Source organism: Lepidochelys olivacea (genome assembly GCF_965140295.1).
Source record: "Lepidochelys olivacea isolate rLepOli2 genome assembly, chromosome: 1".
NCBI lineage: Eukaryota > Metazoa > Chordata > Testudines > Cheloniidae > Lepidochelys > Lepidochelys olivacea.
In genome coordinates this window covers 318,417,548-318,442,591 of record NC_140411.1, presented here as the reverse complement: position 1 = coordinate 318,442,591, position 25,044 = coordinate 318,417,548, and the positions used below count along the sequence as shown (strand labels likewise).

Sequence of the window (25,044 nt, the reverse complement as noted above, 5' to 3'; positions counted from 1 at the left end):
AGCAAGAGGTAGATGCAATGCAGGAGATGGAGCCCACTGCACTGGTGAGTGCGCCTGGACATGCACAGACCTCACTCCTTCCAGGGATAACAGTTTGTGAGGGCCGCTTCTCCCTGGAGTCAATGGAAGATGGTCTACTGATGGGATCGGAACCAGTAAAGACACCTGTCTCAGGACTGACGAATCACGGGGTCTGTAACACCGGTACCAGAGTATCTGGAAGGAGGCTCCACGGTCAGGGCAGGGCTCTGCCAATGTACAAGGGGCATTTCCCAGCCAGGATCCAACTTGGGGCCATGGCTACCTCCATGAGATGCTTCTTGAGGAGAAAAGCTTGGCCTTCCCATGTATGGGCAGGGAAAGAGAGGAAGATACGTTATCTGGAGGCATTCTGGGCTTCCCCCAAACAGTGCAAACAGCGTTGGTGTTCATTGCCGATGGAAAAGAAGCACGGGCAGGAAGCACAGACTTGGAATCCTGGCATCTTTGGCATAATCCAGTACCCAGACATGGGGGCTGGGAATGTTTGGCAGGAAAAAGCATCCCAATTCCTCAATTATAAAAACTGATAGAAATTACCAAAGTACAACAAAAAACAATAAAATCTTAACTATGAACAAAAATAAGAACATTTTTTGTAAAAAAAAAAATTAAAAAATTAAAAAAAATTTGAAAATATGTCACTAAGAACGACAGGTCAGCGGAAGCTCCAACTTGGACCATGCGGCAGTGAGAAGGAACTAGAGACGTGGCCAGTCCACCCTGCCCTTTATCGCCTCGGGCAAAACTATGAGGAAATACAAGGGCACCTGACTGGACCACCAAGCAATACTACTTTGAAAAGCTCTAGGCGCATGCACGTAACCCTCAGTGCAATACAGTAGGGACCATCACTCAAAGAAGAAGTCAGATATTTCAGATGAAGAGATAGATATATACAGAAATGTAGACTATCATCCTTTAAAACAGGTTTTGCAATCAAAGGGAGAATTTTAATATGCCAATATCAAAACAATGATTGTTCTGATACCAAACCTATACTAAGGAATGATAATATCTAGTTTATAATCATACTGTTCCTCCAAATTGGCAGTCTTTTAGCAAGATGTCTGGTTCCAACATCACATTCAGAAATGCTAAATGTTAAATACACATTACAGTTTATATATGTGGAGAGAATGGTGTTTCAAATTTCTTTTAAAACTAAAATATGGCTTATTGCTTTGGATTATAAATCAGTGCATTAAACTATATGTTTCTTACATTTGATTAAATAACTATACGTACCAACTCCTTTTATTGTCAAAAAACAAAACTAAGAAAAGCCTCTCATCAGATTTGGTCTGCATTTGTTCTCCAATTTTCAATACATCTAGAGGTGGAACTGGTATTGTAACACCATTGTGATGACCGGCAACACGAGGCATCTTAGGGTCAATAATCTACAAAATGGAAAAAAAAGAACAGTTCCTAATTTTTTTAAATCTGTGTTCACTAATAGTTAAAGGTTTTTTTATCATGAATGTATTTAATGGGAAAATACTATACAAATCAAACAGCCAATGTGTATAAACTTAGGCCTTGTCAACACAAACTTGTACTGATTTAATTAAACAATCTTATTTTGGTTTAGCTTAAATCTGTTTCTAAACAGTTTTAAGTTAAACTGAAATAAACCTGGTTTAAAGCAAAATAAGAGTGTCCACAATGCATTTTAAACCTCTTTTAATTAAACCAGTTTAAAATCATGTCTTAACTGGTGCCATGCTCCATGTAGAAAAGCCCTTAGAGATCACAAATTCAGAGCACTCAAATACAATTGACAAATTCACAAATAAGTTTAGAAACACAGGCCAATTTTTTAAATGCAATTAGTGATATTTGATACATCAAGCTTTGGTGTCCAACTGACACACCTAAAAGGAGGCCTGATTTTCAGAATGTGGGTGATTTGACAATTTCTGAAAATTAGGCCACTTTAAAGATGTCTCAGGTTGGGCACCCTAAAACTGAGATAAAGTTGACTCAAAAATCAGTAGTTGCATTTGAAAACCTTGGCTATTGGTTTATGATGCCTGATCAGCCTGTCTGTCTTCAAGTCTAGTACTCTGCCTTTATGTAATGATCAATGGTTGATGCTTCGGGGGAAGGCAAAAAACCACACAATATGCATCTAGTTAATTCTGCAATGCTGAACATGGAGATGGAGGGAGAAATTCCCTCCTGGTCCCTGGAGATGCTCAGCAAACACAAGGAATCAGGAGAGTTAGTTACCATTTTCTAGCATGTGCCTACTATTAACAGCCATAAGATTATCTACCCTACTTTAAAAGTCTAGCCACGGTATTTAAACAATTTCTCATAATACTGAACACCAGAGGCTGGCTACTCACTGGAAGAAATAGTATTTTCTCTGTGTATTATCTGTCTAAAGTTGTTAATTTAATGGAATTAATTGTTATTCTCAAAGCAACGTGAACGTGACTGAAAAGTTTCCCCTATCGACTCCATAATTTTGCATGTTTCAATTGAGCATATACCAGTTCTGGCAGATTGGGGGGGGGGGGGGAGAGAAGGAGGTGTATAAGCCAAAGGAGCTACAGAAATAGACTTTTCTTACATTTGTTTTGCAGCAGACAATAGCATACAGTTCCTGTACTGATAAAAAGTCAGCCTGATGTTTATTCTAATTTGCCTTCTTCTAAACAATGCAATATTCTCTTGTACAAAACACGCTGGTTGGTCTATTTTGCTTACAGAACAGGTATTCCGAATCCTATTGGGTGCATTTATGGTGGCTCATTATTAGCCCACGGTGTCATTGTCTGCCATTGTACGAACTCTGTGTCCTGAAGTTTCATGGAAAGTATTACACGTAAGGTAAAGTGAACATTCACTTTTGCTCCACTCTGCATTAGATTTTATGGGTCCATTTGGAAATAGTGAAAAAGTTTCAGTGTAATACTGGTGGTATGCTGTACACTCACCAGTGCTGGATAGGAGGGATATCCACTGCATTTGGCCCACACTACTTTTAGAGGCTCAAGAACAGATGTTGCAGCATCAGTTGAAATCCACATACTGCTATGTCCAACTTCTAAGAAAAACCATAATTAAATATTAGTAGTGTAAAGATTCAGAGCTTGGGTTACCCCTCTGCAACTCTTCACTATGGGCCATTTTATCAGCCCCTATCTCACCATAATTATTATTGTTAATACTCTGCACCCACACAGCATCTTTCATCTCAGGATATCAAAGTACATTAAATCATAAGACCCACAATATTTCTGTGAGGTATGCTAGTATGTTACAGATGGATTAACTAAAACGCAGAAGGATAAAGGCCAAGATTTTCACAGGTGACTAGCTTATAGGTGCCTCACTGTCTTAAAGGGCTATGTTTTCAGAAGGTGGGTGCTCGGCACGTTCTGATAATCAGACATCTTTAGCTTGTCTTAAATTGGGCACCCAAAATCACTAGTTACTTCTCAAAATCTTGGCCATAATTACTTGCCCAGTGTCACCCAACAAGTTAGTGGCTATTGTGATTTACAACTTTGGATCTTCACATCTCAGGTATAAATTAACCCCTGTTGGAACACTGAGAAGCATGGTTGAGATTTGATAATTTAGGACCACTGTTCTGCCATTTACATGGCATACCAGCCTTTTGATTTGCAAAAGAGCAAACTCAGGAGTAGATCCTCTCCGCTCTTCTTCTCCTCAGTTTTTTTCATCCTCCATTGATCCCTTCTGTCTCGCCTTTCCCTGGGGCAGCTGTCAAAACTCCTTTCTCTACTACCAAAGCCCGGAACATGTTACAGGACAGTATAAAGTTGCTGCAGTGCTTATTTCTCCACAGAAGGCAGCACAGTAAGCCTCTGAGGCTGAATAAAGCTACCTCCATCTGTTCTCTCAGTTCCCCTTCTCCTCCTTGGTAACCACCACTGGAAGGAAGGAAAACACAAACTGACTGCAGGACACAAGGCAGTCACATACCAGAGAGAAGATGTGGCCCATAAAGATCTACAGGGATGAGGGTGGGAACAGAGAATGGGGAGCGAGGGACCCACATATTTCTTTTGTGGGGAAATAGGATGGGGCTCAGAATACTAGAAGGAAATTAAGAGGCTCAGAGCTCCAGGGATGGTTGAGACCCTGATGGTTGTAGCAGATGAAACTCTGGCAAGAGCACCAAAAAAAATTATGAGAAATTACAGTCATTCAATTTTCAGGTAATAGGGCCATACTGAATAGAAGAATTTTTTTTACATGTGAAGGAAAAATACATTCTTCGGATTTGAAATGGGTAATGCTTCTAGTGAAAACAACAACAAGAACATGTTTCCCACCCAGTACAGATCAAAAAGGTTGTTGTAAAATTCCTAAGGATTGTGGTTTATTTTCCGAGTACTAGAAGTACCCAGGAGATGCTGTAGAAAGTCAGAGAATAATATATACTTTAGCACAGAAAAGTTGTAATCGTTTTCTTGAACAAAATTTTCAAACGTGGGCATCTAAATCCATTATATTTCATTTTCAGAGGTGTGGACACTCAGTACTTACTCAAATAAGTGGCCTGATTTTTTGGAACTAACTTTTGGCACTCAAATTTGTAAACACTGACTCTACTGATAAAAATCTCCCTGTCATCTACTCATCACCACATCATGGCCAAGATGTCAGAAGTTTTAAAGCACAAAGAGCACAACTGTGAAATATGATTTATTACAGTATCAATGTAAGCAAAAAAAGCAGAACCCAAGACAGTTTTCCCAGCAGTTTTAAAGGCCTGATCCAAAGCCAACTGAAGTCAATGGGAGTCTCACCACTGACTTCAAAAGGGCTTTGGTTCAGGTCTTTGATCAAGAGGATTGCATTATACCGATTTATTCTTGATGGCACAATTCTACTTTTTAATACTAAACTGTTCAGCCTTCGGGGAAAATAAAAAATCTTCTCATTTATTTTCTTCATATGTAACTTCTGTAGATTTTTTTGAGACATGAGAAAAAGAAGTATTAAGAAAATTTTATACAATCTAACACTTTCTTTATCAAAACCATACAATATTCTTCAATACATAAGTGACAAGGGAACAATAAGGACAGACGTACATCTTAAGGTTCTGATGATATCAAACTACCCTTTTAAGAGCTTGGTTAAGGAAAGAAGATATTCAAGAATATTACGGAAAGAGCTGTGCTAATTCCAAGTGAAGAATTTTGGCAAGATCTCAAATCTAACAACATTGTCAACAATCATTTTCAGCATGATTGACAAATAAACTGGTTTAGGTACATTCTCTATTGCTCTGGTCTCTTAATTCCATCTTGAGCTTCATTAGGATCCAAAATACTACAGATACAGGAACTAGATGTATTTAAACTTATGTGAAGAACAGTACAGGATCTTTATTTAGAATAAGCTAACACAAGGTAAACAATAAAGAAACTTACATTTCTCTCAGCTGCAAAGTCAACATAAAAGAAAAGGAAATGATTTAAAGCTAAGAAGGTGTATATGCTTTTGTTGCATGCATGTGGAATGTGGCAAGTCTCCCTCAGAGAGAATTCTCAAGACGTGACCAACAGTGAAATCTCATGGATAATAAATACTTCCTTTAATAAGCACTTACCTACTTTGGTGACGGGGATGCTATACAAAAATGCACAGTCAGTAATTTTCTCTTACCACAAGAAAAAATTCTGATTACCCCAGTCTAGAAGAGGAACTGCATTTATTCCTGTTGTGCTAATAGTCATGGCAGCTTACACTGCTAGAAAATCTGAAATCTGTTGTCAAAAGATGTAAATAAAAATACTCCTGTGAACTGAAAAAAAAACAGGGAGAGTCTGAAGGGTCCTATAGCTACGGTTGAGACAGATACCAGCTTTGATTTATAACTTCAAACTTGGTATCTGCACAGTCCTAAATGAGGAATTCAAGTTTTGTAAAGTTTAAACCAACTCATTAATAATGAATTTGGAGGTTAATTTTAAAATATAACATACTATATAGTCACAAACCATTTGCATGTTCTAGGTGGAGCTGGTGGCACCACTGATTATTAAGGTTACTCGACACGTCCCATTATTAGACCCTATTTTCAGTTCATTATAACTTTGCCAAACTTAAGAACAGCCATACTGGGTCAGACCAAAGGTCCATCTAGCCCAGTATCCTGTCTTCCGACAGTGGCCAATGCCAGGTGATTCAGTGGGAATGAACAGAACAGGTAATCATCAAGTGATCCCATCCCGCCATCCACTCCCAGCTTCTGGCAAAGAGGCTAGGGACACTTACACAGTGTTGGATCCCTAACCATCCTGGCTAATAGCCATTGATGGACTTATCCTCCATGAATTTATCTATTTTCTTTTTGAACCCTGTTATAGTTTTGGCCTTCACAACATTCCCTGGCAAAGAGTTCCACAGTTGACTGTGTTGTGTGAAGTATTACCTCCTTTTGTTTTACATCTGCTGCATATTCATTTCATTGGGTGACCCCTAGTTCTTGTGTTATTTGAAGGAGTAAACAGCATTTCCTTAATCACTTCTCCATAACAATCAAGATTTTAATAGACCACTATCATATGCCTTACTCGTCTCTTTTCCAACCTGAAAAGTCTCACTCTTTTTAATGACAGGTTTCAGAGTAGCAGCCGTGTTAGTCTGTATTCGCAAAAAGAAAAGGAGGACTTGTGGCACCTTAGAGACTAACCAATTTATTAGAGCATAAGCTTTCGTGAGCTACAGCTCACTTCCTCAGATGCATATCGTGGAAACTGCAGCAGGCTTTATATATACACAGAGAATATGAAACAATACCTATTCCCACCCCACTGTCCTGCTGGTAATAGCTTATCTAAAGTGATTTCCAGCACAAATCCAGGTTTTCTCACCCTCCACCCCCCCACCCCCCCACCTCTCCATACCCCTAATCATTTTTGTTGCCCTTCTCTGTACCTTTCCCAATTCCAAAACCACTTTTTTGAGATGGGACGACCAGATCCACATGCAGTATTCAACATGTGGGCATACCATGGATTTATATAGAGGTATTATATTTTCTGTCTCATGATCTATCCCTTTCCTAATGGTTCTTAACATTGTTGGTTTTTGTTTTTTTGTTGTTTTTTCTTGGACTGCCACTGTGCTTTAAGCGACTAGGCTGAAATTCTACATGCCGCATATCTTCCTCAGGCTGAATTTTTTTTTTGAAAGTTTCAGTTAAAATGGTTTAGCCATTTCTGAGACAAAGGCTAGGGAAAAATACATAGTTTTGCTTATGTTAAAATATTCTTGGTGACCTTGTCTTTGAAAAGCTCTATTACTGTGGCGCAAGGACTCTAAATTTGACAGGAAGTGGCCTTGATGTCAGGGATGTGCCTTTTGCTGTCCCAGTGAAAATCCACCCACATTTAGCCAAGTTACAAACCTCTGTGGAAAAAACCCACAGTTTGCCCATGCTCAGTAGGGACTTTAATTTAAGCAGCTAAAAATCTCCTTAGAGTCAGTACTCACTAAGCATGCTTGAACCTCTCTCAGTTCTTAGTGGAGACCTGACTCTCCCGTGCTTTCAGTGACTTCCCGTGGCACCCAGGCAGCGCGGAGGAAGCTGAAGGATTCGAATGCAGAGGAGCCAAAAAGCTGAATTGGGAGGAATGTATGGGGAGGGACTGGGACTAGGAATCTGAGGGTGGGTGTTGGAAGGCAAGGACAAGGAGCCAAGTGGGGAAGACTGAGACTGGATGAGAAACCTGGGGAGGAAGACTAGGGATATGTTTTCACTACCCGTCGGATCGGTGGGCAGCGATTGATCCAGCAGGGATCGATTTATCGCATCTAGTCTAGATGCGATAAATCAACCCCCAAGCGCTCTCCCGTCGACTCCTGTACTTCAGCGCTGCGAGAGGAGCAGGCAGGTCACCGGGGGAGTGGTAGCAGTCGACTCACTGCGGTGAAGACACCATGGTAAGTTGATCTAAGTACGTTGACTTCAGGTACGTTATTCACGAAGCTGAAGTTGCGTAACTTAGATTGACACCCCCCCCCCCCAAAAAAAAAAAACCAGTGTAGACCAGGGCTAGGACTGGAAGGCAGTGTGGTGGTGAGACAGAGAGATAAATCAGATGAGGAGCCAGGAAGTGGGGGGGATTAGACTGTCTGAGCAAGGAGATGGGGATAAGGAGTTGAGATAGGAGAGTGGGAACTGGGACTGGCTGAGCAAGGAGATTGGGACTGGGATGAGAAGATAAAGGAGTGTAGCCTGGGACTGGGTAGGCAAAGAAAAAGGGACTGGGAAAAGGAACTGTGAGTGGGGAAGGGAGACAGGAGGAGGACTGGGAGAGGTTGGAGGAAATGGGGTAGAAGGGATCAAGTTTGTGAGAATGGGCTAAAGAGTCTGTGTTCACTAGAGCATACAGCCCTCCAGAGCCTGGAATGCAACCCAAGATTCCGAGAGTCTCACCATTTCTCTGCTGTCACCAAATAACTATGAAATCCACTGGCAAAGTGTGTCCCATCCCCCTCTAGTGTGGGTCCACATAAAGGAAGACAACCCATTACTGCAATCAGTTACTCTGTTAGCTCAAGTGGAAGCAGTCTGGGTGATAGAGTTTAAGATTCCAATCCTGCTGATGAACAACGCTATCAATGATATCAATATGATGCCACATGATGGAATTTCTCAGTTTGCTTTTTAAAAACCTAGGATATACACACACATAAAACAATGTTAACAGAACATTATTAAGACTGCAAAGTCAGGCAAAAGCTTGGAAAACCAAGAATTAAGATTGCCTGTGCAACTTGAGTTCAGTCCTTTTGTGTGCATGCATGGTATAGGCATTAATTAACATGATCACAAACAATTTTTTCCACATTATTCTGCCTTATTCAGTGCACAGGATGGATCTGCTCCGAGTATGAATCAGGTTTGTGTAGCAAAGGAGGCTGTTGTATGTAGGACTGCTGTCTCATTTGTTGCAGAAGTTAGGTGGTGCACCTACTGTGGTTCCAGGAAAACAATAGGCCTAAGCCTGCCAACAGCTAAAGACCCTTTATCTTAGCCAGGAGGGGAGAGAGGGGCAGTAAACCTGGGCTACAAGTGAATACTGGGGACAACAAATGAAAAAACAGGGATGGGAGTGAAAGTCACAGGGCAAAAATCAGGTAACTGGAAGGGAATACTGGGCAGAACACCCCTGACAGCACCCACTGCTCCTCAAAGGTATCTGAGGAGTCAGTGGACACCACCCAGGGGAACTCTGCTTTGAGGAGTGACAGAACAAGGTAAAGAAAATAGAATATTCCACTGTCCAACTTCCTCTTCCTGGTATGATGTACACATGTCTTGGCCAGCAACAGGAGGAGTCTGATAAGGAGGTCCTGCAACTTTGTGGGGCCATAGACAGGTGTCCCAGGATCAGGAGGTGCAGGGAGAAGTGCAACCAGAACCTCAGTAAGAGGTTCTACAGGAGCTGGAAGAGGGGCTACAACTTGACACACTCTATGCAGATGAGTGCCAGCTCTCCCTCTTTCTGCAGATGGAAAGGCATATAGTGAATGAGGCAGAGGACTGCAAAGAAGAGAAAGGATGGTTAAGGCAGTCGAATGCTTCCCTAGAGAATGGGATTCCATCCTTGCCTCTGCTACAGAGTTCCTATGATATGCTGCACAAGTCACTTCAACCCAACTTTTCATTTTCTGGGTGCCTAACTTGATACCCTGGGGCCTGATTTGCAGAAGTAATGAGCACTCTCAGCTGCAACTGAAGTAAGAGCAGTGCTTTTAGCATATAAAGTGCTAAATAATACTAAGTACTGTGAAAAATCTGTTTTCTAGTCATCTCAAATTGGATACCCAAAATTAGTGGATACTTGCCCTTAATCTTTCTGTTCCCTTAATCTATAAAATGTGGATGACACCATCCTCTCACCTCAGAGACGTCTGAAAATACATTTATTCAATGTTTGTGAAGAACTCATAGTACTGTGATGAGTGACATAGAAAAGCCCTTGAGGAAATGAGAAATTCTGTCTTCAGAGCAGGGTTTGAATATGCTGCAGTGAATAAGGCATGAGGCCACACACTGAATAATGAGGACAATATAAAAAAATTGAATAGCTGCTCATTTATTGAGTGCTATCGTCCTGTCCATTGAATGAGGCAGGAGTTCTGTCAAAAAAAATAGTAAGTGAACGTGTTATTAAAGACGCAGACACAATGGGTCAAATTAAGGTTGCGCAAGCAGTCTTAATTCTGGCACTTCCTAACTTTACTTGGCAACCTTAATAATGTTCTCCTAGAATAGTTTGTGTGTAATATATAAATAAATTTGCAAAACTCAACACAACCTTAACTACATAGCCATGATAAGTGCCCTCCATAATATATATACACACATACAGTGCACTCCTTTTATAAGAATCACATCCATTTCAGATGATTTGATTCTTATAAAGGCATTGATTCTTACAAGTGGAGTATAGGAATGATTTTGTCTCAGTGGCTTTGATCACTATATGCAGCTGATTCTTTTATAAATTGAATGCACTGGTATTCTACATTCAAGCAGACGGTACACTTAAAGTTTATTTTGATTTTAAAAAGAGTAAACGTTTCAAAGGTGTTCCCTTTACTCAAGGTGAGGGATACTACTAGACTTGGTAAAATCTCTAGAATCAGAATGTACTTTAATTGGGTCCATAATCTACTTCCATCATCTGTGTGCGTGTTGTATGCGTACACTGAAATACGCCACTTTTTATTACAGTTACACATATAGATCAATGTAAAAAGACTAGAATTTCAGCATTTCAAAATACTGTACTGGGGGTTTTGAGGTAGCACTTGAGGTTCATTTTACTCCATGTACTACATACTCTAGGCAGTTCTGAAGCTGTTAAAACAACATAAGCTATTTTAAAAAAAATATAATGAATGCACTTTGCCTCCATTAAGGTTTCTGTGGGAGCCATTATTTCTATTTTGTGCATTTAGGTCAGCATTTGCACAAGTGACACTGGATGTCCAACTTGAGATGCCTTAAACGTGTCCCATTTTCAGAAAAAGATGAGCACAAACCCTCTGGAAAATCAGGACCGGGAAGGCACCACAGTTCTGGCCAAAAATGAGACATGCCAAAATCGTTGGTCACTTTTGAAAACCTCGGTCCTACATAATGAAAGTTAAAATATAACTTTTTTGTACTGAACTGTAGCATACAGTGGGTAGTCAAACCATGGCCTCAGAATTAACTTTTGTTGTAATTCATTGGATGGAAACTGGACATTTCACTACATCTCCCTCTCTATCTAGCTTCCATAAGGTACCAAAGACACCGATTGGTAAAGGATGTTGAAATCACCTCATGTCAGAGAAAATGCAGCAATAAATACCAATTCAGTATTTCCTCTGGCTCTACTAAACGGCATTTGCCTCCGAGTTATTTCAGCACAGCGAACCAGCACATTAGAACAGAGACAGGAGGAGGAGGAGCAAGCAACACCCAACTAAGAGCTGGGTGTGAAGGGAAGAGAGCAAGTGAAAAAACTCAAAAATGAAAAAACTAAACGTAGAACTGCCCACCAGTAGCTGTTGAAGTAGAGAAGCTCTGGGGATGAGGGAGGAAGAGATGGAAAGGAAAGGATAAGCCATGTAATAACATGAAAAATAAGGAAACCGATGAAGAAAAAATTATACATCCATTTTTCACAACCTATTATACCTGTTAGATGTTTATGCTATCACCAGACCTATTATTTCCTCAGACTACTGAGTTATTTTGTTCTGCATGAATTTGTTGAACATATAAATCTGTAGAACTCTAATACGTGTGAAATACCATTCTGCCATCAAGTATAGCAAATGCCATTAAGCCCCCCAATCAAATAATTAAAGTAATGGAACATTACTTACAGCTTGTGCTACAATTCTGTCTTTTCACTTCACTTATTTATGTGGTTTTCACCATGACAAGTTTATATAAAAATAAGCACATCAAAGAGAGACAGATGCAAATATTAATTAATTATGCACTGAATATTTAATATGCCTGATGATGGAATACAATTGTAGATAAGATTTTGAACCAAACTGTGCTTGCATTACTTGAGTAGCCTTATTTACTTCAAAGAGACTAATTTCTTTTAAAACCATATTTAAAAGTTAAATAGTCCAAAACAAAATTAGTAAGTTTCTATTGGTCAGATTCCTACACCCTAACTTTAGGAACAGTGCCAGTGAAATCAACAGGTTACTTGTTGAGTGAGATACTATATAATGCAAATAAAGATGTCAAAATCTGGTCCTAAGCAGCTTGGCAAAATACAGACTTATAATAGTGTATGTTAGGATACAGATATTCAGGCCTGTCTGTAAAGGCCTACACTCTAAGAATATAGGTGTGTTCTTATCACTTAGCTAGTTATAGAGGTATAAAAGAAAGAATCAAAATCACTGTCCGCCAGTGTAAGGTCCTTCTCTTACTATGATAGTCTGAGGCCCTGTGGTTAGGCTAAGATATTTGACTAAGCAGCAGAGGCAGCCATAAGCTGGGAAGCGAATGGTCACATCCTCACATTCCAAACTAGTCACATTGAGATAAGGTGCTATTGGGCTGTTAGGAATACAATCCTGTCCTGATAATGCCTATCGCCTCCAGAGAAAGGGAAGTGCCTAGAAGATGTAAAAGGAAACTTAGTTTGATAGCATCCTGTCTGGCAAGAACTCACTTATCAATAGGTGGGATGTGAAATCCTCATTTCTTTGTTGTTCTATCACTGTAGTCCCCATTTCCCTATTGTTTATCTGTATAATCTCTGTCTGCTTCTGTGATTGTTTCTATCTGCTGTATAATTAATTTTGCTGGGTGTAAACTAATTAAGGTGGTGGGATATAATTGGTTAAATAATCATGTTACAATATGTTAGGATTGGCTAGTTAAATTTCAGTAAAATGATTGGTTAAGGTATAGCTAAGCAGAACTCAAGTTTTACTATATAGTCTGCAGTCAATCAGGAAGTGAGTGGGTGGGTGGGTGAAATGGGAACAAGGAATGGGGGTGGGGAAACTGGAATCATGTTTTGCTAAAGGGGGAAATGGAAACAGGGACACAGGTAAGGCTCTGTGTTGTCAGAGCTGTGAAGGAGGACACTAAGGAAGGAAACTGGAATCATGCTTGCTGGAAGTTCACCCCAATAAACATCGAATTGTCTGCACCTTTGGACTTCGGGTATTGTTGCTCTCTGTTCATACGAGAAGGACCAGGGAAATAAGTGGTTAAAGGAATAAGCCCCCTAACAATGTACTTTAAGAATACAATTATTATAGTTACCAGCTGCAATTCTTGCTGCTTTTGCGTAGTTTCCATTTTCAATACATGATATCAACTCACTTCGGTCTTCCAAGGTGTGTCTTCGTATAAGCGCTGGTTTGCCTTTACCACACTTTGGCAAGCTAAAACTGCAGAGGTATAAATATTAAATGTTACTGGAAAACTAGTATGCTCACTTCCCTCCACTCCCTTCTGTCAAAATGTTTGGAATTTAAGATATAGTACACATATGTCACTACAGTTACCTGAAGGTGAGTAGTAAATTCTACTGTATTTCACAGAATGACTGCACCCACCTTAAGCGGGGAGGGCCGTTGTCCAGCTTGCTGGCAGATGGGAAATCGCGCTTTATGGGCAGAGGGTGGGAGAGTGGCTCAGAGGCTGCTGCAAAAGAGCACTCATCCTCCAGGGATTGGAAAGGCTGGGGAGTTGAAAAGGGGCAAGCCTAGTGGGAGAATACCCTTTTCCACAGACCAGGTGGAGCAGCACCCACCTTCCCATCTCTTGGAGGTGGCAAATACCAGGTTTGGTCAGGACCTGCTTTGGGCATTGCACTAGCCGCTCCTTTCTAGAGGGGCTGGGAAGAAATTTTTCCCTACTACCAGATTGGCCTAGGTGGAGTAGGGGGTTTTTCACCTTCCTCACAGCGGTTCAGGAAGAACTTTATTATGGTGAGTAGGAACAGGAGTTAGGTTCTGATGCCGCAACTCATTATGTAAGTGTGGGGCAGGTGTCCAGTGCAGGAATCCCTTCCTTATTGAGTACAATGACCAGATAAATGGGTTGATAAAGGACTTAAAAAGGAGGCGTTTGTTAAAGGGGAGGAGGGGGTTTGGGGCTCCTATGACTGGCATGGCAGGAGCCAACCCCTCTTCCTTATAGCCCACCTTAACCCTCATTCCGGGGGGTGGGGATGGTAAGGTCTCAGCAATGGATTGGCTGGAGGACATGGATGGAAGGGGGCTGGCAGAAGCCTCCCAGGTACATATTGAGTGATCATGGATCATCACTTTTATCTGCCAGGTAGTCCTCAACATTTAATAATAAGGTTGCAGCCTGATTAAAACCACATCAAGTCTTTTCTTTCAGTATAGCCGGACAACATGTACAAATTGATTGATTCAACTTGTACTGATAAGCAAAAGATCTAACTAGAGAATAAGAATTCCTTCTCCTCCACCACCCTCCCAAAAAGTGATGTTCAGAAACATCACTGAACTATAGATATTTTCCCATGGATAAATTTTGCACACTCCTGTATTTTCACTTTAAAAGATTTAAGTAATCTGACCAAAAATTATTTTGCACTGCATTCACAATACATCACTCATCCTCAAGGAATGCAATATGAAATTTTCCTTATGCTATGCAAATCAAATTTTGGGGCATGAATATGTTAATGCTAACCTCTTAAGCAGTCCAACATTGATGGTGAATTTAAGAGTACACAGCAGAAAAATGGTTACTTATTAAAGCAACTCTGGTTCTTCCCGATGACTGCCATATCAAGTCACATTCATGGGAGATACGCACCATTGGTGAACAAGCCTGGAACTTTCAAGCAAGCTTTCAAGACTCAAGTGAAGCCCCACATTCACCCACCCTACCCTCTTGCTCTAGGACATAAGTGCACAAATGTGGGTGCAGCCCAATTGCCCTTTCATTTCTTTTTTCTTATTCAGGAACCCTTAACAAGAGATTCGTTTCTCACCTTCCCTCCTTTTTTGGAGAGTGGATTCATATGGACAACCATTCAAGAAATGCAATTAAGATCTATATCACTGCATGAATTACTCCCTGGTTCTATGGCCATGGAATTTGCTATGTAATTCACCCCCTGCTGCAAAACTGGGCTCCAGAATATATGCTTTCATTAATAGGGGGGAAAAAAAGTTTCTAGCCCTAATGGTTGTGATAACCTACAAAACATGAATTTCGTGTAAACTGAGGCAGTGTTGGGTTCTGATTTTGCAGAAAGCCTGAAATGATTTCAAAAGATATGAACCTCAATGTTGTGTTAATTTTGAAACCTAAAAATGAGAATTTAAACATTTTTTTTAAAACCAGACATGTATGTGTTGTTGCTCTAGTTTAGGGCATACTTTTTAGTTTGCTGGTGCATGATTATAGTTCTTTATTTAAAACTTAAAAATTTTAAAAGGGCAAAAAAAAGTCAGATTTTTACCTTGAATTACATAAAAAGCTGTTACTGGAGGATATGCTAGATTCGGATGCACAGCGGCGACGAGGTTCAACTTTTCTTCCTGGAGCATCATCTAACTCTCTCTCTTTACTTCCATCTCCAAAACCATTTGATAGGCCTGTAATGTAAACGAGTGGTATACATTACACCGAATTTTAAACTACATTTTGTTTTTATACAAGTCTATATACATATGTTTACATAATTTTTGTTCCGCATCTGGTAAGTGACTGTGATGTGAGTAAAAGAAAAAATAAAATGTTTCATTTTCAAAAATGAAAGATCAGGCAAAGTTTGTGTAGTCCAGATGTTAAGAAACAGGAAGTTAATTTCAGGTAACAGGAAAAAGATAAAGATTATATTATAAGATATGCACAATGGCACATCAAAAAATATTCCCCATATGTCATACTTCAATAAATACTGCATTGGATAGTTAATCTTGAGTGCATGGTTGGAACCAAGGAACAAAAAAAGTGTTACAAAATTTGCAGACTCTTAAAAATAAAAATATCAACAGAAAACTCATCTTTATAAAAGTTTAATGTACTTAAAATCTGTAAATTGCAAGACAGGAAGTACTGAAAATAGCCATTCAATGCTCAAAATAACCAGCAGTGGTGATTAATTAAGGGCCCTATCCAATGTCCACTGAGTCAATGGGAATCTTTCCACTATAATCAGGTCCTGAAAACCTATTTCAGAATAATGTATTTCAACAAGAATCCAGATTTAAGACTATTAAGAGACTTAATCCAGACTTAAGACTCTTAATATTTCGTCTACTTCTCTATCAAAATGAATAATGTAAATTCAGTTGATGTCTGTTGTCTTGTCACCATAGTTTGTGTGTTTTGTTTCAGCCTTCTGATGAGGAAAACATAGTAGAAAACACATAGAATGCTCAAGCTACCAATCTGAGACTTTTATAACTGGGCCACCATAAATCTTGCATCTATTTGCTTATTCATACAGTCTGTATTTCTTAAGACTCTTCATTTGTCTGTGTTTAAACAGCATACTTTACTTAAATAAAGTGTGTATCTGTATAGGATCCGATGAGAAATACATCTTTAAAAACTCTATATTTTAAACAGATGTGAGTCAAAGCAGACATAGGAAGAACATCAACAGAAATGGAGCAAATTAAGCTAAAGCAGAGGTCCCCAAACTCTGGGACGCACCCACCTAGGGAAGTTCAGGGAGGATCACCTTGCTCCATTCCTGGCCCCAGCTGAGGCTCCCCTCCTGCCCCTAGCTGTAGTCCCAGCCCCCAGCTGAAGCTCCACTCCCACCCCCAGCCTGAGGCTCTGCTCCCACCCCCAGCCTCAGCCCCCTTACTCCTGTCTGTGGGCTCTCTTCCCAGAGCTGTGTCCCTGCTCCTGTGCTCAGCTCCGGGGGGATAAGAGGTCATGGACAGGGGTAAAAGGGGGGAGGGGGGGAGGAGGAACATGATGTAAAAAGTTTAGGGACCAGTGAGCTAAAGGAATCCATGTTCAGCTAGCTGCTATGGGCCTTGAGATCCTCTAGAATTATCTAATTTTATTCTTAAGTAGGACTTCTGAGAACACACTTATTTTCTTGACATACAGTATGATGTACATTCAAATTTTTTATTTAAATCACATGTGCAAAGTTGTGACATTTTGTACTTTTAAATCGAAACTGTAAAAAACAGCCATTCTACATGCTATAAAGGATATCGGAACCCTCATTTCCATAGGCAGAAGTTGCTAAAGACGTTTCTCAAGTCCTCTGTCTTATTTAATTTTCTAATTTGCATTAGGAGATTCTTGTGTATTTTGGAAGTGCAACAAAATTGACAGGAAAATTATAAAAAGTAGTAAGTACAAAAAAAACCTATTACATACCGCACGGTAGTAAAGACAAAGGCTGATCACATGTAGAGTTACTTGTAACTTTACCACATTCTAATTCATTTAACTACTAACTAGAAATGCCACTTCCCAAGCCCTCACAAAGTCACTGACTAATCAAATCTTTTTATATTAGCGCACTATTTTAATTGATACTATCCAACCCTATCCTATGGTGTTTGCACACAGAAGCTCTTTTCAGCATAATTCTTGAAACCTCTATGTATCAAAGTATTTAGATTTGTATAGACAATGTAAAAACAAGCACCTATCCAATGCTTTAAAAAACAGACTGTTATAGTCTGCTACCTTTATATTTAAAAGATGAACAAATTAAAAATGACAAGAAGAGATTACTTTTTCATTTTTCACTTTTCTATCATTCTTCCCATTCAGAAACTTCTAGTGTCTTTTGCAATTCTCCACTGGATCTGTCCTAGTAATAAAATATACAATTTTTTAATGTTCCTCAGTACAAAACTATGTACATGCTATGAGGAGGAGGAAGAGGAGAATAAAGTAATTATTTTATCAGTGTCATGAAGCCCTAAATTGTAAATCATTAATCAGCCCTTTATCATGCTCATTTTTATCATGTTTATTCTCAGCCAGTCAGTGCAGGTAGTTCCAGGAGATTAACCTTAATGTTGCTGAAAATTCCTTCAAAGCAAGAGTGATTTAAGAGGATGCCTATATGAAATGTTTTAAACAAAGGACATGAAGCCTTACTGAGAAAGACTAGTAATAGGTTTCCGCAGGTTATCCTTTCATTGTAGGATAGCTGTCAGCAGGTAGACAGACCTACTCTTAAATAAAGTCTTGCCAATTTGTTTGTTTTGCATCGTGGCCAGAAACCAGAAATATAAATTACACAATGATTAAGCTACTAAAGAAACTAACAGATGTTGGCTCACATATCAATCCTAGTGCTGTGGGGTCAGGAGGTAAATCAGAGCTGTTTCCACAACTTAATTTATCAGAGTTCCTAGCCCTTTAATGAACAGAAAAGCAAGAGGAAATCTGTATACGCACCCTTGCAAGGTTAGGGTAGCATAACATGCTACTGTATAATGTGGCTTAAATAAGTCTGGCCTATGTGGGATCTGTGCCACCTGTAGTTGGAACGGTACATTTTCATCTGCAGGGCCTTCCTAGGATAAAGAATTTGAGTGGGTTTCATTGTTTTTGACTTCACCAACGCAATATTTTTAACATTACATCTAGCAAACTTCCAATTGGGTCCAGGGCGGGTCTTTAACAAAAAGAAAACAAACCCAACACACATCACAATCGTTACTGTGTTAAGATCACTTTATGATTTTACATCCCGAGTCTTCAATTCCTGGCTGAAAGTTTCATAAAAGAAGACTGGTAGCTAAAGTCTAATTAGAGCTGTATTATGAGACAGACAGTTAGAATCCGCCCCCAGGACAAGATTAAAAGTCTGCTTGGGGCTTAGTAGTACAATATGATCTAAAAGAGTCAAATAAAGGGAAACTTTAGAAAGTGCAATAGCACTAATCACAAAACATTTAGCTATTTCTCTTTATCTTTTTGTGGAAAGTTCAAATTTAACTTATTTCATCTTCAGAAGCTGTTCACAGTAATCCCACTAAATGAATACCAAATCCTAAATGACAAAACTCCACAACTTCTACTTTTTAAAAGAAAAAAAAAAAGGCATTTTAAATAGAGACTGTCTCATTAAATCTTTGAAACTAAAATGGCAAGATTGTTCTGTTATCTAGTTGCAAATCTGTATTGTGACTTCATAACTGGATAATAAAATTTCATCACCATAATTTTCTAAGTACTCCAAAGCATCGCTGACTTATAAAAAAGAAGTAAACATAGCAGTAAACCTCATTTAAATTATATTAACTGGAACTGCTTGGCTAGACACCCATGAAGCTCCCTGTCCCAAGAACAGGAGGACATCCAGGGTATGTCTATACTACAATAAAAAAAATGCGTTGCACTGAATCTCGGAACTCAGGTTATTTGAAGGGCTCAGGTTGAGGAGCTAAAAACTACAGTGTAGACGTTCTGGCTCAGGCTGGAGCCTGGGCTTTGATATCCTGCAAGGGAATTGGGTCCCAGAGCCTGGCCTCCACCCTAAGCCAGATCTACATTGCAATTTTAACCTAACAGCCCAAGCCATGATTAGCTGGCCCGGGCCAGCTGCAGGAGTGTTGTGGATCTTTCATTGCAGCGTAGACAGACTCCCAATCTCCTGCAAATATCCAGCAGTTACAAAATACATCAGGACAAGGCTCCCTCCTGTAAAGTACGCAGGAATCTTCTCTCAATCTTACAAGTTCAGCAAAATATCTTCATAGCAAGATCCACTAAAGACAAGACTTTGGGGCAATCTTAATTTTGCCCTCCTTCGCACTTTACAAGTCTGTAGAAAGTCTATTAAATCAGCTGTGTATGCTATGTACTCAGTTTTCAAAAGCCCACAACTTGTTCACATTAAAACTAGTTTTCTATGCAACAGGGAAAAGTCACACCTCGGTGGCAGCTATTTCCATCGACTACTTCAACTTTCAACCCCCAGTTACGTCAGCTATAGAACTATTCAAAGCAGTCTATACAATTTCTTTGTATTCGGACTTCCACAAAACAGAAAACAAAAACAAAAACTCCCCTCCACAAACGTTTTTAGGCAAAGACCAAGTACAAACCTTTTCAGCCTGATCGGTGAAATTTGCAAGTTTTAAACAAGTGCAAACTGTTAGCAATTTTAAGTGTAAGGGGTCACTACTGCTCCCACTCTTAATACATAAGACAGCTTTCTAGAGACTGTACAATTTATAAGCAACATTAGCTTCCATGTGAATCACAGAGTAATCATCAATGACATGGGTACTACAAAATACATTTTAAAAATGTACAAAACTACAGAACAGTTTTAAGCTAGAAATAAATAATGCAAATTGAATCCACAAGTTACTTCTGGGTTTCTCCAACGCTGATCATTTGGGGAAGCAAATTTTCAGCTATTATTATAATTATGAATACTGCAATTAAAAATATAACACTTCAAACAACGTAGAATCCTGTGTACATCTAAACATATTCAGTGAAGCAGGAGGAGGTAAAATGCAGAGATGACAGAGCAGAGGCAGGGACAAGGAAAGGAAAAATACAAAAGTTTGAAGGGCAATATATGTTAAGAATATACAAAATACTACCAAAAACATACAAGGTTGTGCATTTAAGGCTGCAATCTCATTCTGAGATTCAGTTGACACCGAAAGAACAAGCAACCAGCAGAATTCACGTAACCAATTTAATTCCAATGCAAGTCAAACCTTATTATGCACAGCTTGATGGATATGTAAGCATTAGTACAGGATAAGGTGTGTTGTTATACCTGGGTACATCTGTATGCCTCTTACAGTGCATCACTGTTTATATAAAAATAGTTTCATACACTTTAGAAATGACTGGTTACCAAGTCCTGATCTGTGCACTTATACTGGATACCCAGACAGTCAGAATCTCTCTTAGCCAGACACTTCTTCTAATAATGCATATTTTATAGAATTATATAAACGCACCAAAAGTAGGTATGGGATTTTTTTGTATGCATTATTTCCAATCTCAAAGGAAGATTCGATTGGTGGGAAGGGAAGGTAGGAGGGCAAAGATGGAACATTCTTAACCAATCATCCCTCAGAGAGCATGTTCTCTGAGTAAGGACTCTGGGGATTGGTAAAAAAATACTGCGACCAATTTGTGTCACATATATTGTAACATGTACAACTTTATAACTTACGGAGATGGGGAAATATATTGAATGAAGAGCATAGGTTCATATATGTCAAAGACTTCCTCCAACAGTGTTCATGTTTTTTGTTTTTGTTTTAAGGATGGCTGGTGTCTCCAACATGATCCAAAATAATTACTTGAAATGTAATTGTCTTTCTGCGTTCCAAAATGATCATTTAATTGAATTCCATTCCGTGTTGAGGATAATATAAAATAATTAGGCTCCAAAGAGATAAATACCCAGCATGATATTAGTTAATATGAGAACCTGGAAGACAGTGAAAAAGCCATTAAGTCTCACTGAAAGGAAACAAAGCTTTTAAATAAATAAGCCATCCTTGCAGCACAGTGTCCAGAGACAGTGAAAACTATACAAATGTTCCATGTACTAATACTTAACATAAGCTTCACAAGAGGCAAGACTAAAACAGAGGCTTCACTCAGATTCAGTTGCTCATTGTTGAAAAAGAAAATTACTTACATAAGAAATTGATAGCACAGAAAACAATCTTTGAGAGTGTGATACTCATCAAGAACATGGTTTTGATATTTTCTAAATTCCTTCCAATGAGAATAAGAAGACAGATGACCCTATTTTAAGAGGTTTTACACTGCCTATGCATATACCTATATACATAAAGGAATAGTCTAACCAAGTCTACAAATATCTGAATATCTCCAGTTACTGAAAACAACCAGTTACTTTCAAACTGCATCAACAGCCTGGGAAGACATCCATAAAGTTCTCATCAAATTAGTCTCAGGGTGAGTTTGAGAAAATGTATTTGCATCAGTAAATCTTGGAGTGCACTGCAGACAGCTAAAATACACCCCTCAAGTTCAGAGCACACTGGTGAATCTCAGAGCATGTCAGAGTCCAGAGAAACTCAAACAGAGGTGGCAGACAAATCAGAGCAAGTTACTGTAATCTTGAAGAGGGTACCCAAGAGCTGGGATGAAGAGACAATGCTTAAGAAATGAATTTTCAATTTTTGCCCATAATTTTGACTACGGTTCAAAGAAAGCAGAGAACGCTCAGAATGAGCTCATGATGTAAGGATATTGGTAGCCTACATACTGTACAACAGAATCCTTTCAGTTCCTAAATGGAAAATTTTCACGTAGTGGAAATTTAGTCAATACACTCAGCAAACATTAACTTGAATGATCATAAAAGTGCTTATTTTAGGTATATTTCTTAGAAAGAATGCTTAAAAATTTCATCCTATATCCAATTGTATCTACAGTAACGCTGGAATTGTCAGAAAAGTCCCTAGCTCACCATGATTGTTCTGTAAAAACAGTATGTTTTGAGCTGCACACTTCTAGATGAAAACTCATCAACTGTTCAGATTGAATCTTCCACAGGACAGGATTATGTTCAAACAAAAAACAAAAAATGAAATTATATATATAGGTAGGAGACAACACCTACGGAAAACTGTCAAAAACATTCCAGAAAGAAAGTGGTGGAAGAGAAACAGAAAATGTAGAATATGCAAGCAGAATGGTCTTAAATACAGAATGTTTTAAAAGGGTTTTCCAAGAGGCTGCTCCAACAGTAAAGGAAGTACTTGTGATGTCAGGGACAAAACAGGATAACCCATAAAAAGCACACACAGCTCAGAGGAGTTTAAAAACTTCGTGTGAGTTCACTTAAGTCAGCTCAAGTTTGCATGGCCTATGACAAGCAACAATAAATACAAACGTAACGTATCTATCGACATAGATTTCAGGCTTTTACTTTGTATTTTACAGTGAGATGTGGCTCAGATACAAGAAAAGACTCACCTAGGGGGCTGTTAATATTTAGGGTCATCTATGCCAAGATGCAGTGAAAGTAAACAGTAAGAAGATTTAACACCAGAATGGGAATACGTATTTCTGAATTATAAGAAGATACAAATTTTATATGGGTTTCTGCAAAAAGAACTGGAGAAAAACTAAAGTTGTACCCTTGGTAATTTCCATTCTAAATTTTCCACATTTTTATAAAAAACAACAACATGTAAACTGTATATTTATACATACCTGTATGTTTTTGCAGACTAGAACCAACATAACATATTCCCATTTTGAGGCACTGATGCAGAATACTCACATTTTAATGGGAACTGTTAGCTGGAAAAATAGTACTTACCTGTTAATATCTTCTTATATCAAGTGCCCAGAATTCTTCATTAGGTTAGATGAGCCTAGCAGTCTCAGAGCTGTCCAACAGGACCTGCTTTGCCCACATCCTCACCTTCCCCTAATGAATGGTTCTTCTGGAATTGTAGTTTTAATTAATTTAAAAACATAACATTTCCAACTAGAACGCAAATATCTATTTTCCTTTGTGGAAAACAGAAGTTCATCATAAAAGGGAAAGTCTGATTGCTGGACATTGTACCTAGAGGAAAACTAATTAACGGGCAAGTAAAATTTTACTCCCTTATGAAGACATGCCCAGCAATTCTGTATTACTGGTAAATCACTAAGAAAATCCCAGTTCCTGGGAGGAAAAAAGATATAAAACTATATACACTTGTAAACCTTTTAATTTCTGCAACGTGGAAAACCTCTCACTTGAAGACAATCACAAGATGACAGCAAATCCAACGTCCAGTGTATGGCAAAGGTGGGAATGGTAGTCCAGACAGCTGCAGTTTAGATTTCTTCAGATTAAAAGGCTGGAGTGGTTTAGTAAACTCCAGTTCCTTGAAATAGCTAGTTGTGTCTTGTATGGCTTGCAGATGAACCTAAGGTGTGCAACCTGCATAGTTTCTTTTTCAGGTAGCAATCTGAGCAAAAATTGAAGAGGACAGTTCTTTGCAACTTTTGAAAGTGTACGTATTTGAAACCGTTCACACAGCAATCTTGTCTTAGTGAAAAGCACAGTAGTGATTTTCTGTGAATAGTAACCCCAGATCCAATATTTTGCTGAAGAGGATTGCAACGGGGGAGAGGGGAGGGAGAAGTCCCATAGAAAATACTCCAAGACGTTTTAAAGTTCACACAGTTTGTCAGTGTATGGAGGGCCTTCAAATGAAACATTCCTTGATTGCCCAGGAATTAATCAGCACCTAGTGCATGGACGAATGGACAACTTTGTGTTAAAAAATCAGACTGAACAACAATGCTCAATGTTATCACTTGTACTTCTAATGAATTGACACTCAGACCGAATTAGAAGCTTCTCTGTAAGAACTGAAGAATCTGCAGGATGTTAATCTCCCTGGGCCAAAAATCCTTTTCTCTGCATAAATACATGTATTTTATCCAATTTGGGGCATAGACCCTTTCTTCTTAACAGCAGGATGTTGTTGCCTCTGTATTCTCTTAGAGGTTTATCCTTCCTAAAGCTAGTATGATGGGAAGCTGTGCCTGACTGGCAGCTATACTGGTTCTGGCACTGAAAATTGTCCCAGTTTGGGACAGCACAGCCTGCAAGACCAGATGGATCCTTGACCATTCTATTTTGTTCTCTGATAAAAGATCTTTTTAAAATTAATGCTTCTGTCTGCAAATATTTTTCCTACTATTGTTACATGTAATATCTGACGTTCCTATCACTAATAAATACATTTTACCAGCACATTTACTTTGTGCATTAAGAGCATCTTGTGTAGTTTCCTCTGTGTAGTTAATTTTGTCTTTTGGACATGCGGATGTTTCTCACAGTTACATGGGGGAGAAGAAGAATTTTTGAATAAAACAAACATGATTGTGTCTGGGGAATTCATGGGCAGGTGTACTACCTGAAACTACTTTCAACTTATATTTTGAAAATAGATTTTAAGTTGATGGTGTCCTTTTAACACACTGTTTAAGAGCAAAATCAATGGCAAGACAAAGAAGAG

General features: G+C 39.0%; 1 protein-coding gene across 6 annotated transcripts in view; it reads right to left on the bottom strand.

Moving 5' to 3' along the window:
- The window catches only part of BRD1 (bromodomain containing 1), a 107,213-nt gene that overhangs the window by 5,747 nt on the left and 76,422 nt on the right, over window positions 1–25,044 (bottom strand). For 5 of the 6 annotated variants that reach the window (XM_084616696.1, XM_084616699.1, XM_084616698.1 and 2 more), the window contains 4 exons: window positions 15,531–15,666; window positions 13,346–13,473; window positions 2,988–3,097; window positions 1,288–1,442 (listed from right to left, as the gene is read on the bottom strand). In XM_084616696.1, coding sequence (XP_084472822.1) covers window positions 1,288–1,442; window positions 2,988–3,097; window positions 13,346–13,473; window positions 15,531–15,666 — 529 coding nt within the window. Of the gene's footprint in view, window positions 1–1,287; window positions 1,443–2,987; window positions 3,098–13,345; window positions 13,474–15,530; window positions 15,667–21,255; window positions 21,471–25,044 lie in introns of those variants that run through there. The other variant, XM_084616700.1, reaches the window with a different exon arrangement.